At 43.5% G+C, this 16864-nt stretch overlaps 1 protein-coding gene across 1 annotated transcript; it reads left to right on the top strand.

Moving 5' to 3' along the window:
• The first annotated feature begins 319 nt into the window (after positions 1 to 319).
• On the top strand, positions 320 to 10440 carry LOC149278061 (uncharacterized). The gene is made up of 5 exons (XM_089502429.1): positions 320 to 378; positions 672 to 828; positions 1656 to 1776; positions 5033 to 5712; positions 10426 to 10440. The coding sequence occupies exons 2-5, from the start codon at positions 754 to 756 to the stop codon at positions 10438 to 10440; spliced, it is 891 nt and encodes a 296-aa protein (XP_089358555.1). The 5' UTR covers positions 320 to 378; positions 672 to 753.
• The last annotated feature ends 6424 nt before the right edge of the window (positions 10441 to 16864 follow it).

Here is a 16864-nt window from a genome sequence, read left to right as displayed (position 1 = left end):
CATGGAGTGTCAGGACCATGGTGAACAGTTCTGAGGAAATGACATGCATGTGGCCTCTAGGGGGAGCTCTTGTGGAAGTCATTGACAGCTCTAGTGGCAGTTAGATGTGTCAGCATTTAAACAGTGCATCATTGGAATGTTGATGCAACTGTCAACTGTCATTCTCAACTGTCACTGAGGAAGAGTCAGACAGTGTGTGCCTCAGAGTGGGTTGTTACTGGTGTGGATGGTGGAGGGTGTCGATGTATATTGTGTTGTACACAGTGGAACTTCTTATAGGAATACAAGCCTCATCTGAGAGAAGATTACAGGGTCTCTTTGCTCATTGAGAAAGCGACAGGTGTTTCTTCAGCTCACAAGCTACTGACTACAGTCAAGGTGGAGAATCTGGCGCCATACGTTAACGTGTTGCCTCATGTGTTGCACAACTTAGCAATGTCAAAAGCATTTTAACATGGAGTATCTGTTATGTAGGGGAGCTGCAGTGAATCTATGTTAGGTCCAGGGGGCTTTGTTTGGTGCAGAGAGAGGAAGGGGATGCCCACCTCTGCATTGGCCCAAATGAGGCATATGTCATCTGCATATCTCACTAGCAGCATGTTCTTCTCTGTGTCTTTGAGTGATGCAGGATTTCTTGAGAAATCAACTCTAACCCCAGTCTCTTTTCTCAGGAACTTCATCTCAGCCTCCTTGTACACAGCTTTGGGGCATATTTTGCTGAAAGAGACCCAACTGCAGGGCCACCAGGACTTAATGGCCAACACAGAGGCCAAGCAGAGGAAGTTGGGCTCCAAGAGACAGAGGCTGTCAAAGTACAACTCCTCTTTGGTGAGTCACCATCCTGACTATTAATTTCATTTGTATCACTGCTGGGCCAGCACATGAAAGCAAGCGGAGAACATATTGTCAAAGTTTGGCAGAGAAAGTCCTGGTTAATCCTGTCACCCCACTTTTTCAGGGGCTTTCAAAAGTGTAGGTTTCTCTCTCGTCCCACCTTGCCCCTTCTCCTCAGCTCTCTTGGGTTGCTGAAAAATGACTTCCAAGGAGTTTGCACCCATCAACTCAAAAGGAGAGGAGATAAGTTGTCAGGGTCTTCCCTTGCCAGGAGGCTGAGGCAAAAGCAAACTACTGTGCCCTTCCCCGCTTGTGTGATCTTCTTCATAAACCACTTTGGCCACCCTCTCTACCTTCTGGTGTTGCTTGTCCACATGTGCCTTGCTTTTCCTGTCTGTGAAATGTTGGGCATATGGGAGACCATCTCTGGATCTAAATTGGGGGTGGGCCCAGTGGCCCTGAAGTCCAGAGTGCTCCCCAGGACTGTTTTTTGAAAAATGGTATTTGCCTCTGAAATTTGGCAAGAAATGGCTAAATGCACCATAATTATTTTCTGGCTAAATGTACTATATGTGTTCGGATAGTCAGTATCCTAATCCATCAGCAATATCCCAGCCATGGCCTAAATTATATTGTTTATTAAATTGAAAGGATTCAAGACAAGCTGATCTCAAACGCAGTAGCTTTTTTCTTGCTGACAGAATTTAAAGTTTATTTCCTGGACTGAATTCTGAGGTGGTGAAATAATATTTGAATGAACCATGTGCTTTCCTCCCCTTTTGCTTAGTCACTCTCTGGATGAGGGCTATTTTCTATTTCAGGTGACCTTTGCAGATGTGGCAGTATATTTCTCCGAGGATGAATGGAATCTGTTGACGAAGAAACAGAAACTTTTGTACAATTATGTAATGATGGACAATTACGAGAATGTGGCTTCTGTAGGTAAGGAACCTGAATCTTTTGCTCTTTCTATAAAGACTGAGGGCCCTTTCATACTCTATTATCATGACGCTTTGGTTCCACTAGAATGATAGAGTCATAGAGTTTGAATAGACCACAATGGCCATCCAGTTCAACCCCTTCTGCCATGCAGGAATATACATTCAAATCACCCCCAAGAGATGGCCATCCAGCCTCTCTTTAAAGACCTCCAAAGAAGAGGACTCCACCAAACTCTAAGGGAGTATATTCCACTGTCAAAGAGCTCTTACTGTCACAAAGTTCCTTTTAATGTTTAGGTGGAACCTCTTTCCCTGTGGCTTGTATCCATTGTGGTGTCTCCTTTTTTCTGTAGCAGAAAAAAGCAAGCCTTCTCCTTGTGCAAAATGACACCCTTTCAAATACTTAAAAATGGATATCATATCCACTCTTTATCTTCTTTTCTCCAGGATAAACATAACCAGCTCTCTAAGCTGCTCCTCATAGAGCTTGATGGTTTCCAGATCCTTCACCACTTTGGTTACCCTCTTTTGGACATGCTCCAATTTGTCAACAACCTTTTTGAATTGTGGGGCCCAGAACTGGACACAGGATTATTCCAAGTGAGGCCTGACCAAAGCAGAATACAGTGGCACTATTACTTCTCTTGATCTAGAAACTATTCTTGTAATGATGCACCCTAGAATCACATGGGCCTTTGTAGCTGCTGCATCACACTGTTGGCCCATGTTCCACTTGAGGTCTACTTGGAATCTTAGAGCCCTTTCAAGCGTAATTTAATTGTGATAGCAACATCCTGTAGAATATTTGAATCTGTAGTTCAGTGAGGCATTATTGCTCTCCAGTTTCTAAGGATTGTAAATACTCCATCCTAAACTGCCAGTTCTAGGATTTTGTGGAAAGAAGCCATTGAGATTAATGCTTTTCACATCCAAATGGTACTCAGCACATCCCTGGGCAAGTTTCCTACCTCTTTTGGCCCCTCTTCCATCCTTTTAAGGCTCTGGAGAGTCTTCTTGGGGGAAAGACCTCCCTTGGGCCTGCAATGGCTCAGAGAGGGCCCAACAGTGGCAAAATGGCCTCCACTTTCCAAATGAGATGCTGTGGGATGCTGAGGGGCAAAATATTATTTCATTCCGCCCCCGACCCCCCCAGGCAATACAATGTGGGGTTGCCCCTGAGATCTCCCCCAAGCCCCATCAGTAGTCCATGCATGTCTTATAAATGTTTTAAGGCTGTTTTAAGGCTGCTCCTTGGCTCTTGACCCTCACCAAAATTGGAGTCCAGGTCCCAGCTCCTTTGCTCTGCCTTTGCCAATGAATTATTTGTATATTGATTATCCCGCCTTTCTCAACAAATGGACCTCAAAGTGTCCCTTTTATGCATCACACTCTGTAGGGATGTGTCTGTGATAAAAAGACAGACGGAAAGTGAAAAATTGAAAGGCAGGGAAGAGATGTTGAAAATGAGATGCTGATGGGCAAGAAAGAAGGTTAGAGAGCAGAGGGAGAAAGTGAAGGGGATCAGGCCTCTGGGAGCCAGGAGGGGAAGGCAGGAGCCAAGCCAGGATCGCCTAGCTCTGTGCGGAGAGGAAGGGACCCCTGGGAAGGGCCAGGAGAGGGGCCTTGGGGATTGGGAAGCAGTTCTGACAGATTTTCAGAACTGGTTTCAGTGAACTAATGAGAACCGGCTCAGGTCCTTGTTTTCAGACATATTCAGTGGTTTTATTTAGCAGTTATGAGTAGTATTTAGGAAGGAAGGAAAGGAGGACACAATTAGAGAAAAAAGCACTTTTATTTTCCAACCTGAGCTTGCTTAGCTACATTTTTGGTTCCAGAGGCCCTTTGTTACCCAAAATGCTGGAGTCCGGGGAGGACACTTGCAAGTGCTATGCTTTGGGGGGGGGGGGGGGATTTGGTACTTAGCCCAAAGAAGAGACATAATTTTGTTCAGGGAACAGTGACCTCAGAGGTCAGCCCAACTATACCAGGCACACAAACTCACATAACTCCAGAGGCATTTCAAATGGGTTTTTATGTTTTATTTAGGGAAAAAGCAAAATACACGCTTGCACGCGCGCGCGCACACACACACACACACACACACAAGCATTCGTACATACACACAAGAGGTAAGTAACAAAGGTGGGATTGGTGAATAATGTAAAGCTATATTAATGGTAATACATTTCCTAGAATGTTCTTGATTCCAATTGCTGAGGGTCCTGCAAGGGAACGGGAAGTGGGTTTGTTGAGTATATTGAGGAGCTTAGCCATGTAAACCAACAGAGTGTCTCTCTGCAAAGGGACTGACGCTGAAGAACAGTAAATATCGGGGCGGACATTTATACTGAAATTGTTGCTTACGGACAGAGACTGAGGGTTCAAAATGGTTTAAATCGCTTTAGTATGTTTCCTGGGTGGGGAAAAAATTGTCTGAATCCAAATTAAATGCAATGGATGCTTGATGCAAATACCTCAGACAAAAGGGATTAGCACATCAGCTCTCAGGTCCTTCTTGGCTCTGAATTCCAGTCCTGTTCATAAGCCAATGTACAGCGCAATCTGAAAGCAACACTTCCAGATTCAGCTCAACAATAACATAGCAGAGTATGGAAACAAATATCCAGATATAGGTTTTGGCAATGCACTGACTACTGTCCACACTTAAAAGTAACTCACAGACACAGTTGATTTAATCCAAGTCCTTGGAGGTTCTCTATCCTGAGTTGCAAAATAATACAAATATTTGCAAGCTCTCTGACTTCCATCAACTTCACCATCTCTTGTACACACAACTCCAATCCAATCCACACCAATCCGCATGTGAGCTGCATACTGTTTTGGTTGTGAGTCATCTCCTGGTGCCAGACAGCATGAAGTGACCTCTGCAGTTAGCTTGAATCATGCCTTGGGCTCTGACTCAGGACTCTATGGCAGTCTCACAGGAAATGATGCCACTTGTCAATCAAAATATTTTAAATCATGTTTAATGGAATATTTTTTTCAACAGCCCTTTGACTATCTGCTTCGACTGATTCCCTTAAGGCAGTTCCACTCTTCTTTGTTTCTGTCATCAGGGATACAATTGCTCCATGGATTTCAGGACATCTGCAATAGTGTCATGCACGGGTCACTCTCAACAACTTTATTAATCTAATATTAACTAGGGAGGGTTCAACAAGGGCTAAATTTTGGGGTAACACCCTCCTCTCTTAATTCTGATATTCATTCTTGACTGTGATTGTCCTTCTTTACAGAAGAACTTGTGAGTCATAAGAGAGTCCACACAAGAAAGAAGTCACATAAATGCCAGCATTGTGGAAAAAATGTTGCTTGCAAGTCAGTCTTAGTCATACATCGGAGAGTCCACACAGGAGAGAAGCCATATAAATGCCAGCATTGCGGGAAATGTTTCTTTCAGAAGTCAAGCCTAGTGGCACATCACAGAGTCCACACAGGAGAGAAGCCATACAAATGCCAGCATTGTGGGAAATGTTTTCCTCAGAAGTCAAGCCTTGTGATACATCAGAGAGTCCACACAGGAGAGAAGCCATACAAATGCCAGCATTGTGGGAAATGTTTTCCTCAGAAGTCAAGCCTTGTGATACATCAGAGAGTCCACACAGGAGAGAAGCCATACAAATGCCAGCATTGTGGGAAATGTTTTCCTCAGAAGTCAAGCCTTGTGATACATCAGAGAGTCCACACAGGAGAGAAGCAATACAAATGCCAGCATTGTGGGAAATGTTTTTATTTGAAGTCAATCCTAGTGACACATCAGAGAGTCCACACAGGAGAGAAGCCATATAAATGCCAGCATTGTGGGAAAGGTTTTTCTTCAAAGTCACACCTAGTGAGACATCAGAGAGGCCACACTGGAGAGAAGCCATACAAATGTCAGCATTGTGGGAAAGGTTTTTCTTCAAAGTCACACCTAGTGAGACATCAGAGAGGCCACACTGGAGAGAAGCCATACAAATGTCAGCATTGTGGGAAAGGTTTTTCTTCAAAGTCACACCTAGTGAGACATCAGAGAGGCCACACTGGAGAGAAGCCATACAAATGTCAGCATTGTGGGAAAGGTTGTTCTCAGAAGTCAGACCTATTGACACACCAGAGAATCCACACAGGAGAGAAGCCATACAAATGCCAGCGTTGTGGGAAATGTTTTTCTTTGAATTCAGACCTAGTGAGACATCAGAGAGTCCACACTGGAGAGAAGCCATACAAATGCCAGCGTTGTGGGAAATGTTTTTCTCGGAAATCAATCCTAATGATACATCAGAGAGTCCACACAGGAGAGAAGCCATACATATGCCAGCATTGTGGGAAATGTTTTTCTTCAAAGTCACACCTAGTGAGACATCAGAGAGTCCACAGAGGAGAGAAGCCACACAAATCCTAACATTATATTTGTGAATAACGAATACAACAAATATATTTTCAATCCCGCAGTGCAAAGAAAAGGCCTTTGTGATCTTATTTGTAAAAGTTGTCTGTCAATATGTCTCTATGTTTTCAAGTTGGATTTTGTTAAGTTTAGGTTTTAATTGCCAATAGTATAGATAATTGCTTTGGGTTGTCAATTTGGCTGGGGATTGTGGGTTGTGGTATAGGTTAGGTAGATGGGAGGTTGGGATTTGTTGCAGCTGGTTAGAATAGTTATGGGAATTATAGTTTTTGCAATGTGTGGGATTTTGGCTTAAGAAAGTTGGAGGCCGGCATTAAGAGAAAGGGCTAGTTTCTGGGAATGGCAAAAGGGGGCCTAGTTACCTGTGGGGCAGAGACTGTGGGACTTGGAGGTGGGGGCTAGGTTTGGAAGAGGGTGATGTTTTAGGTTTTAGGGGTTTTAATATATTGTTTGTATTGGAGTGGTCAGTTCTGGCTTAAACACTGAATTTCTATGTGTTCTCAATAAAGATCTTTACTGTTTCAACACACTGGACTTTGATGCACAGAATTTCTGAATTTGCCCAAAACTGACCCTTTCTTCTCTCCTCAGTTCTCATCTCCATTCCCAGCCATAAGAACAGCACAGACACACAGACACAAACATACAGGATACACAGAGAGAGCTATATTTCCAAAGCAGAGCCTTCCTTTCCTGCCTTTCCCTGCTGAGTCCAGCTCTGCACCTTGGCCTCCATTGCGGTCTCCTCAAAGGAAGAAAGGAGGGAAGGAAGGGGAGGCCACTGAACCCCGGCGCATACCTTCCTTTCCCACAAAGGCCGCCAGCGGAATAAGCAGCAGCATCTAGGACCTGGCAATCCCTGTGCATGCTGAGGAGGGGCCTTTGGGACTATATGCGCCTGCACAGTCTCAGCCCCAGAAGCCATTGCTGCCCTCACAGTCTGTTCTGAGGGAGGGAGGGAAGTGGGGAGAGCCCTTGTTCATTCAGAAGAATGGCTGGAGGGGAGAAGCCCCTCTTCTCCCCCCAAAGAAAGGCAGGGGTCCTGCAAGGCCTCCTATCCCTCTTTCCTTCCCTGCCCCCTCCTTGGGGGATTCCTTGGGTCCCGGGTACTTGGGGAGTTATTATGAGAAATGAAGGCCGGTGGGACCCTTGGAGAGAGGCATGGCCATGGAGGGGAGGGGGATCCAAAGGTAAAAAGGTCTTTGAGGAGCCCCCTCCCTTGTGGAAAGGGGCCGAGGAGAACCCCTCTCTTCTGATGCCTCATTTATGCAAGAGTTTTGTGCCAAATAGAAAGCATCGCACAGGATAGGATTCAGTAGCATTTTTCTTGGGGGGGGGGGGGGTTCTTTAGAGTCCTGGGGGAGGGGGCTCTGGGGGGAGAGAAGAGCCAAAATCCTCTTGACCAAAGCCAAGAGGAGGGAGACAGAGGGACCTCAAAACTCTGGCAATCCCCTGTCAACCTGGGAACTAGGCTTAGATACCCACAGGATCCAGATGGGGCATCCTCCCTCACATACTTATCTTTTCCTTCACAACAACCCTGCAGAGGAGGACCAACAGAGAGACCCACAGCCCCAGAAACATCCCTCCCCCAGTTCTGGGAGCATACTGAAAGGGCTTTTGACCCCCTTGAAGAGATGTAATAATAATAATAATAATAATAATAATTTATATTCCACCTTTTCTCAATGGAATCAAAGAGGATTACAGTAATAAAATAACATACAATTTAAGAAATACAATTAAAATTCCAAACCCCCAACCCTTCTCCCAATTATAAAAACATTAATCAACCCTTAAAAATCCTATTAAACAGCAAGAAAATTAAAAACTTTCATAACACAATACAGTAAAAAAAGCTTTTCAGGCAAGAAATGGGTCGTTTTCTGAAGGAGAGGTGGGAGGGCAGGAACGATATACATCAATAGCAATTTCCATCACACTAACGATGGCAAGGGTAAGGGTCAGGAGGAGGGGGAGGCAAGTCAATAGATCTCATCTAGTCTGGAAAGAGGTCCGTCTTAATAGCCTTCCTAAAGGCTTCCAAGGTGTTAATAGGACAGATCTCATCCGGAGGTCGTTCCAGAGTGAAGCAACACCTTGTATCTTGCCCAGAAACTAATGGGCATCCAGTGGAGGGATTTAAGAACCGGTGTAATGTGGGCAGTTCTAGAAGAGCCCGTAACCAACCTGGCTGCCATATTCTGTTCCAACTGAAGTTTCTGAACTTGGCACAAGGGTAGCTCCATGTAGAGTGCGTTACAGAAGTCCAGCCGAGAGGTGACCAGCGCATGTACTACTGTTTCAAGGTCTCCCTGCTCTCCGCCCCATGTCTCCGAATGATCTCACCCAGCAGCTTCATGTAAATGTTGAATAGCACTGGGAACAGAATCACGCTTTGAGGGATGTCCGACTTGAGCTCCCTCTTGGACGAAGAACTGTCCCCAAGTGACAGGAATCTGCCCGAGAGGTAGGACCTGAACCACTGGAAAGCAGTGCCCCAATTCCCAACTCTCCCATATGTTCCAGAAGGATACTGTGGCCAATGGTATTGAAGGCCGCTGAGAGGCCTTCAATAGCACCAGCAGGGTCACACTTCCCCTTTTCAAAGAGCTGTCGATGCTCAAACGGAGATCGCCGACTAAGGTGACCATAGCTGTCTCAACTCTGTAACCCTTCCTAAATCCAGTTTGAAATGGATGCAGAAAAATCCACTTCTTCCAAGACTGCTTGGAGTTGAATGGCGACTTCCCTCTCCATTACCTTGCCTAAGAATGGTAAGAGCCAAACTGGCCTGTAATTGTTTCTGTCCAGAGGGTCAAGGGAAGGCTTTTTTTAGAAGTGGTTTAACCACCGCCTCTTTGAGGCAAGATGGAAGAAAGCCTTCCCTGAAAGATGCATTAGTTATATTTCTTAAGTACCATCTTGATGGTATCTCCCCCTGGATGGCCAGCCAAGACGGGGAAGGATTGAGAGAGCAAGTCGCCTTTTTCATACTCCCAAGGAGTTTGTCCACATCCTCTGTACTAATGACTCAAATTGATCCCGAATAACAGTATAAGCAGAGGCTCTGGATACCTCTCCTGTCGCCTCTGTCATAAGGCCGGCATCCAAATCGGCTCTTATATGAGAGATTTTGTCTGTGAAGTAGTTATTAAAAGCATCACAACAGGCTTTTGTAGGTTCTAATAAAGAGTTCAGGGTTCTGGAAGCTATATATTAAATGGGACAGTGTTGAAAGATATGTAGTTTGGCAAATGGGTGATATAACCCAAGAAAATGGTTTAGTTCACAGAGACTGGAAGAATCTTAAAGTAAAAATTGAAAGAATAGATGTGTATATGCAGAACATGTTCATGTCTATAAACTTCGCTGTCAAACATACTGGTGACGACCAGATGACAGACAAGCGTCGGTGGGACCCCAAAAGCCATCAACCAACTGGAAAAGGAGATTCAACAGAAGGAAAAAGACCAAAGATTGTGATGAACTATCTAGAGAACGGGATGATTTTGATAAGGGACACTTTACGGTCTACAGAAGAAGATGTAAAGATTGCTCAACGCACTCAATGAATGTGGTCCAGTGAAACAGGAGGAAGCAAAGACTTTTTACTAGATGAGGTGTTAAGTCCACAGCCGGTAAAAAGAAACACGTGGTCAGTTACAAGGACTGATCCAGAGAAGACTCCTAAAAAGGACAAGGATATAATTGAGTTGATAGACTGGAAAACCAATATATTGTTGTTTGCCATTAGTATAATGGAAGATGAAATGTTTTCAAAACCATACTGGGAACGGGGCAAAGTGGTTGGAGATGATGCTCCATCAATAAGAAAAAAGGGTTAAAAGATTAAATATGTTTGATAAAAACATTTAAATGGAACATATAAAGATCTAAAGTTGTGGGAAAAGGTTATTTAAGTGTTATTAAAATATTAAAACCCAACAAGTTAAATGGAGTATGGATATAATATGCTAAACTTATAAGAAAATGATGGTAAGTTGTTATAACAGGTAGAACTGATATTAGACATATGTTTAAAAGGGGAACATACAGGAAAATACCAAAGATATTTAAGTTGGAAATGGTTATTGATAAAACAAGTATATGAAGTATATCACATGTGTCACCTGATGTGTGTATAATGTTATGTATAATGGGTAAGTATAATTGATAACTGGGAGTTCCTTGGACCTTAGAACCGTTTGGTTCTGTGTCTCAATGAACCTATTAAAGGGGGAAGGCGTGTGACGAACTGACTTACAAACCAGCCAATCAGAAGCCAGAGACTCTAAGCCAATCAGGTGCTGGCTGAGGAGTTTGAAGCTTCCGCTTGGCAGTTGGGTGGAGTCAGTTAGGGTTTGCAATCCTGAGGGATGAAGCGGGAGTTCAGTGGGAAACAGTTATAGGGAGGATGGGAACAGTAGAGTCCAAGAGAGGAGTGGGTTCCCATAGTTCCTGAGGGATGGTTACTTAAGGAACTGCTTTGTCCAGAGAGGGACAGGATTAGTTCTGGAGAGTCTAGAAGAGAGACTCAGTGGAACCAGACTCAGGAAGAGGGCTTTGGCTTACATCATTTCTTGAGTGATAGTATAGCCTGCGTGGCGGAGTTATTATTATTATGTTATTATTATAATAGAGTTAAAACCAGCCCTGTATATATGTAACAAAAGAAGACAGAGTAACAACTCCATCTCAAAGATACCTTTGCCTATTCTGTGTTAAAAATAAACTTATATTCTTGTTTAACCAGCCGCTTGGTCTGTGTTTTAAAATCCATCCACACGACTGTCCTTCAAACACCGAAAGAGGTGTCAGGTCAAAATAGAAGAGAGGATTGTGAATCGTTACGTCATCTATTAGAGATTTAAACCTGATTCTAGGTGTTTTCCTGCCCAGATGGATTTTTGCAGGTCCTTCTGCCGTTCTAAAAATGGTTTGTCATTAAAAAGGATAGTACAGTCTGAAATGAAAACAGTAATTTAGGCGGTACATTCATTTTAACTGCCCTGATCCTTCCCAAGAGGGATAGGTTGAGTTTAGCCCATCTATTGAGACCTTGTTTGATATCACCCCATATTTTCTTGTAGTCGTTTTTAAAGATGTCTCAGTTTTTAGAGGTAAACTCAACACCTAGATATTCGACCCTATTTTCTACTTTAAAGCCAGTCTCCTCTTGTAGATTTTCCTGATTATTCTTTTGTTAAATTCATTGGTAAAATTTTTGTCTTATCCCTGTTAATCCGGAAACCTGAATGCTGTCCATATTCCTTTGATTTATAAAGCAGGGGATTAACACTTTCTATTGGGTCAGATAAGTATATCACCACGTCGTCCGTGTATAGTTTAAGGGTTATCTCTCATTACAGGTAACGCCTTCGCTTTTCCCCATTAATAATAAGTCTCACTGTTTGTTTTCTATAGATTGCATTTATCCAGCTGATAAAGTTATCTCCTAGAACCATTTTTCTTAAGGTTTCCAGCATGAAGTTCCAATTAACTTCATCAAATGCCTTTTCGGCCTCAAGAAAAATCATAGCTGCTTTTTAATCTATTTTCTTCTCATAGAAGTCTATAATATCTAGTAAATTCCTCGTGTTGTTTCTAAGGGGCCTTTTGGGAGGAAGCCCATTTGGTCTCCATTTATGATATTTTGTAGGGTTTTTAAAAATCTTTCTGCTAAGACCATTGCAAAGATTTTATAATCGTTATTAAGGAGAGAAATGGGTCTGAAATGTTTCACCTCCATCACCTCCTCACTTTCTTTAGGAATCAGTTCAATATCCGCTATCTTCCAAGAGTCAGTCATTCTTCTTTGTGAGAGTCTATCTGTGATTTCTACAAGGGTTTAATTAGCTCTTTCTGTAAGCTCTTCTAATACATTGCGCTTAGGCCATCTGTCCCTGGCGCTTTGGGTGCCTTGGTTTTACTGATTGCTTCTAGCACCTCAGGAGCCGTTATTGGTTTATTAAGTTCGATTCTCTGTTCTTCATCAATCTTTACTACGTCTTCTCTGTCCAAAAATTCTTGTATCCTCTCCTGGGAAATATATTCTTCTTTGTATAGATTTGTGAAATATTTATATAAACATTCTTTCATATGTTTTTGGTTGGAATAAATCTCATCCCCTTCTTTAACCCTTGAAAAGATCCGCTTCTTCTTTTCCTTTTTCAGTTTCCATGCTAAGCATTTGCCAGGTTTATTATCATTCTCAAAGTGTTTCTGTTTGATGTCTCTTGATTTTTTCTCCTGGTCTTCCATTAGCCATGTGGATATTTCCTTTTGAAACTTTTGAATCTGTTTTTGAATCTTTTTGTTTTGGGGGTTTTCTTTAAGTAATTGTTCCTTTAACTTTTCCTGTAGTTCTTTCTCTATTTTTGTTTCCTTTCGTAAGATTGTTTCAAATAGAAACCCCTCATTACCGCTTTGCTTGTGTCCCAGACGATCTCTGGGCTGACTTCTCCATTCAGATTTTCTTCAGAGAAGGATTTAAATGGGTTTGTTTTTGCTTTATCTAGAAATTATTCTGTCTTTTAACAAAGTCTCATCTAGACTCCATATCAGTTCCTTAGGTTTATTCTTCAAAGACAATAAAATTGGGTTGTGATCCGATAGGATTTTTGGTAGGGTTTCTCCTGCTTCCACCATTGTGCTAATAGTCGGGGAAGTCAAGAACATATCTATTCTCCACCAGGATTGATGGGTGTTTGAAAAGAACGTGAATCCTCAGACATACCATACTTGATTCTCCAGTATCTTCTAATGCGAAGACTTATTTTAAGTCAAAGAAATATTTCCGCAGTTTCCCTGGCTTTAAGTATGTTTTCTTGTCTGCTTTTCTATCTATCTGGGGGTCTATCAGTCCATTCCAATCCTCTATCATTAAGGTCCTATCACACATATGGTCTGGCATTTGTTTTTTCTATATTTCAAAAAACAGGCCTTTATTTCCTAAGGGTACATAAACTCCCACCATTAGGATCCTTTGGTCTTGTAAAGTAACTTATGCACCAACCAAGTATCCATTGGGGTCTGAGAATACCTCTTTAGATTCTCATTTATCCTTTACATATATCACTACACTTTTTCCCCTCTTTTTTGAGGCTGCTATGGCCTGTTACAGACTGCCAAAATAAAGCTGCTTCGTGTCTCTTTGGAGGTTATTAAATGATGCATGGGTCCTAAGAGTCCGGAGGTCGCGCCAAAGCCACACTCCATTCCTAAGCACCAGAGTGCAGCTTTTGGTGCAGCTTCCAGATTCTTAAGATGCATGCATCATTTAAATAGCATACCTCCAAAGAGACCCGAAGCAGCTTTATTTTGGCAGTCTGTAACAGGCCTATGTATTCTTTCCTCAATTTGGCGTTTTTCAACAATCTTATATCCTCTTTCTTTATATGACTTCAGTCTGATGCTCCTTGGATGAAGGATTGAGAGGGTACTATTGTGACTTCAGGGTAGTGCTCTTTACCTGAAGGATTGAGACGGGAGAATTGTCACTTCAGTCTGGTGCTGTACACCTGAAGGATTGAGACTGGCCCATTGCGTGCCAGACTGAGGAAAGGAAGGCCGTCGGGGGGCAGAGTGGCAGCCTAGGACCTGGCAGTGGGGGAGTTGCTTGATAGCCACCCCAGGACAGAAGAACCCCAGGTAGACGTTTATCAAATGGAGGAAGACATAAAGGAATTAAAGGACCTTATGGAGTGGATGGTGCCCAAGTTAAAGATGTAAAACAAATGTGTGAGTTCTGACTTAAACCCAGAGCAAAAGAACCAAAGAACCAAGGAATGGTGTTTTAAAACAAGCTAAAGAACTAAACAAGATGGTTCCGCGCAGAGCATTGATGTGAAGGAGGGATTTGACAACTGAGACGAGGAAAGGCTGAGAAATTTGGAAGCTGAAACGGGTGCTGTTCAGGTGTGTTGAACTTTTCTCCAGAGTCGCAGTAAAGAGGAACTGACAGGACAATGGACTAATTTGAACAGAACGACCTGCCTTTGAACAGCATGGACTGTTTGAATAGCTGTCTCCTCCCGAAAAGGAGAAGTTGAGTAATGGCGGCAATATTGCAAGACTTCAGCAACCAAAAGCCAGAGAGAAGAAAAATATAAGGAGCCTTGGCTTTCACCCTAATTTTGTTGGCTCCAACCGCGCGGCAACAATGTCATCTCCAGCCTTCGAGGACAAATGATCAATGTCCGGCGGAAGGAAAGTGTGTGTGAGTATTGTATGAATGTGTGAGTGAATGGAAGAGCTCTTGATAATCAATGTTTGTATTATGTTTGTGATTTAATAAATGTTACGTGTATAGTGTTTAAACCCAAATTTGGTGTCTCACTATCTGTCTTAGCCCTGCTCTGAATAAGTCCACAGAAAGAGAAATTTTCTTTACATGCTCTCAGGTTAAACAGGTTGCCCTTACAAACTTGGGCATAACAAAGATGTGGAGGAGGAAGATGTCAGAGGCAAACTGAGGGCAGCTGATGCTCCTTGCCTGAAGCATTGAGACTGTCCCATTGTGACTTCAATCTGATGCTCTTTGCCTGAAGCACTGAGACTGTCCCTTTGTGGTTTCCAAATCCTTCACCATTTTAGTCGCCCTCCTTTGGACACGCTCCAGTTTCTCAATGTCCTTTTTGAATTGTGGGGCTCAGAACTGGACACAATATTCCAGGTGGGACCTGACCACAGCAGAATAGAGTGGCACTATTACTTCCCTTGATCTAGACACTATACTTCTATTGATGCAGCCTAAAATTGCATTGGCCTTTTTAGCTGCTGCATTGCACTGTGGACTCATTTTCAACTTGTGTCTACTTGATTCTTAGATCCCTTTCACACGTAGTTTCATTCATCCAGGTGTTCCCCATCCTATATCTGTGCATTTCATTTTTCTGCCCTTAATGCAATACCTTACATTTCTCCGTGTTGAATTTCATTTTGTTAGCTTTGCAACAGCTTCCTAGTCTATTCAGGTCATTTTGAATTTTGATCCTGTCCTCTGGGGTATTAGCTACTCCTCTTAATTTGGTGTCATCTGCAAATTTGATAAGTATGGCCCCAATTCTGTCCTCCAAGTCATTGATAAAGATGTTGAACAGCACTGGGCCCCAGACAGAACCCCATTGGACACCCCAGTGGTCACTTCTCTCCAGGATGAAAAGGAGTCATTGTTGAGCACCCTTTGGGTTCAGCCAGTCAACCAATTACAAATCCATGTAACAGTTACCTTGTCTAGCTTGTTTAGTGTTGTTGTTGTATATACTGTTTAATTTGGTTAACTGCTATTAGTGAATTGCCAAGAGTGGCCACTAGATGGCGCTCCAGGATAGAAGTTGGTGAGAAGCCCAAGGAGGCTGCAGTGCCCTGAGTATCCACAAGGGGGCAGCATTGAATTAGGAATGTTCTTTATTGATAAAATTGAAGTCTATGGGGACTAATGTGATTTTCCCATTGGCTCCCCATTCCTGAGGAGGCACGGCCTCCTTCCCTTTACCTGGACCTTCCTCCGCTCCCATTGGCTACCTATTCCCCACGAAAGGTTTCAGCCTTATCCCAGCAACAATGGAGCGAACAACGATCCCCCCCCCTCGGTTGCCCTGATAGCGAAAGGACCACCGGAAGGAAATGGGGGGCAATTGCAACGCTGCATCATGGGAAATTTGCAACTGGGGGGTTTGCAGTGGTGAAACAAAGCAGAAGTGAAGCTACATTCCACAGCAGACCAATTCGGAGTGGAATCGGAGTGAGCTTGGAAGCGATTTCTGTGCATTCGCTTGTCACCGATTTCGCCAAAATGAGGGGTCATTTTGGAATCACTGCGGAAGCCCCACGGAAGGAGCCCCCATAGAAAGGAATTGTGTGTGATAACACAAAACGTTATCGCCTGAATTCACATCGTTGGACCTGCAGTGACTTCGAATCTGAGCTGCGAAGAGCTGCAAAAACCTCCGTGTGATAAACACAGTCTTTGAGATTTCACAAAGTTCTGTGGTTTTGGGAACAAGAAGCTAATTACCATAATTGTTGTTAATAATAATAATAATAATAATATCCCCTTTTTCTCTCATTAAGGGACACAACTGGAATTACAAGTTTAAGACAATAAACTCTCTTTCCCTGGAGTTTGCACCCATTGCTCCGTCTCCCGGTCTCCTCCGCTGGGAGGAGGGAGAGCGTGGAATTCTGGGAAAGGCTGGCGGTTGGCTTGGAGCCTGAATAGGGTTCTAGAAGACTGGTGGCTTTGGCTGTTGGCTGCTTAGGAAGAAGAAGGGCTCCTTCTGGGTTTCCTTGGCAGGGAAGGGAACTTGGGGGCCTCGAGATGGCGATGGGGGACCCCCAAATTTGGTTCCTCTGTGAGAAGGATGGCTGAGGGAGAAGAGCCCCCATTTTGGAGCCAAGGATGGGGGTCTGGAGGGTCTTCTGTAGGGAGGCAGCTTTGGGGGCTGGAAGCAAGGAAGCCCCCCTCCTCCTCCCCTCTTCTCCGGCTGCCAGGCCTCCTCTCCTCTCTTGGGAGTCTCTGTGGGGCCATGAGATTTTGGAGAGGGATCCAAGAGAATCAAAGGGAGGCTGGGACCAAATAACCTCAGAATATGATCAAGATTGCAAGGTTATTTCTGAGGAAGGAGAGGCAAACTAGGAGAGGCTGCAGCTGTTTGCTTTTGCCTGAGCCTCT

Source organism: Sceloporus occidentalis, unplaced genomic scaffold (assembly GCF_023333645.1).
Source record: "Sceloporus occidentalis isolate IW3139 unplaced genomic scaffold, rSceOcc1.0.p SCAF_202, whole genome shotgun sequence".
Classification (NCBI taxonomy): Eukaryota; Metazoa; Chordata; class Lepidosauria; order Squamata; family Phrynosomatidae; genus Sceloporus; species Sceloporus occidentalis.
Note: the sequence above shows the minus strand (reverse complement) of the source record. Positions and strands in the feature narration are given on the sequence as shown.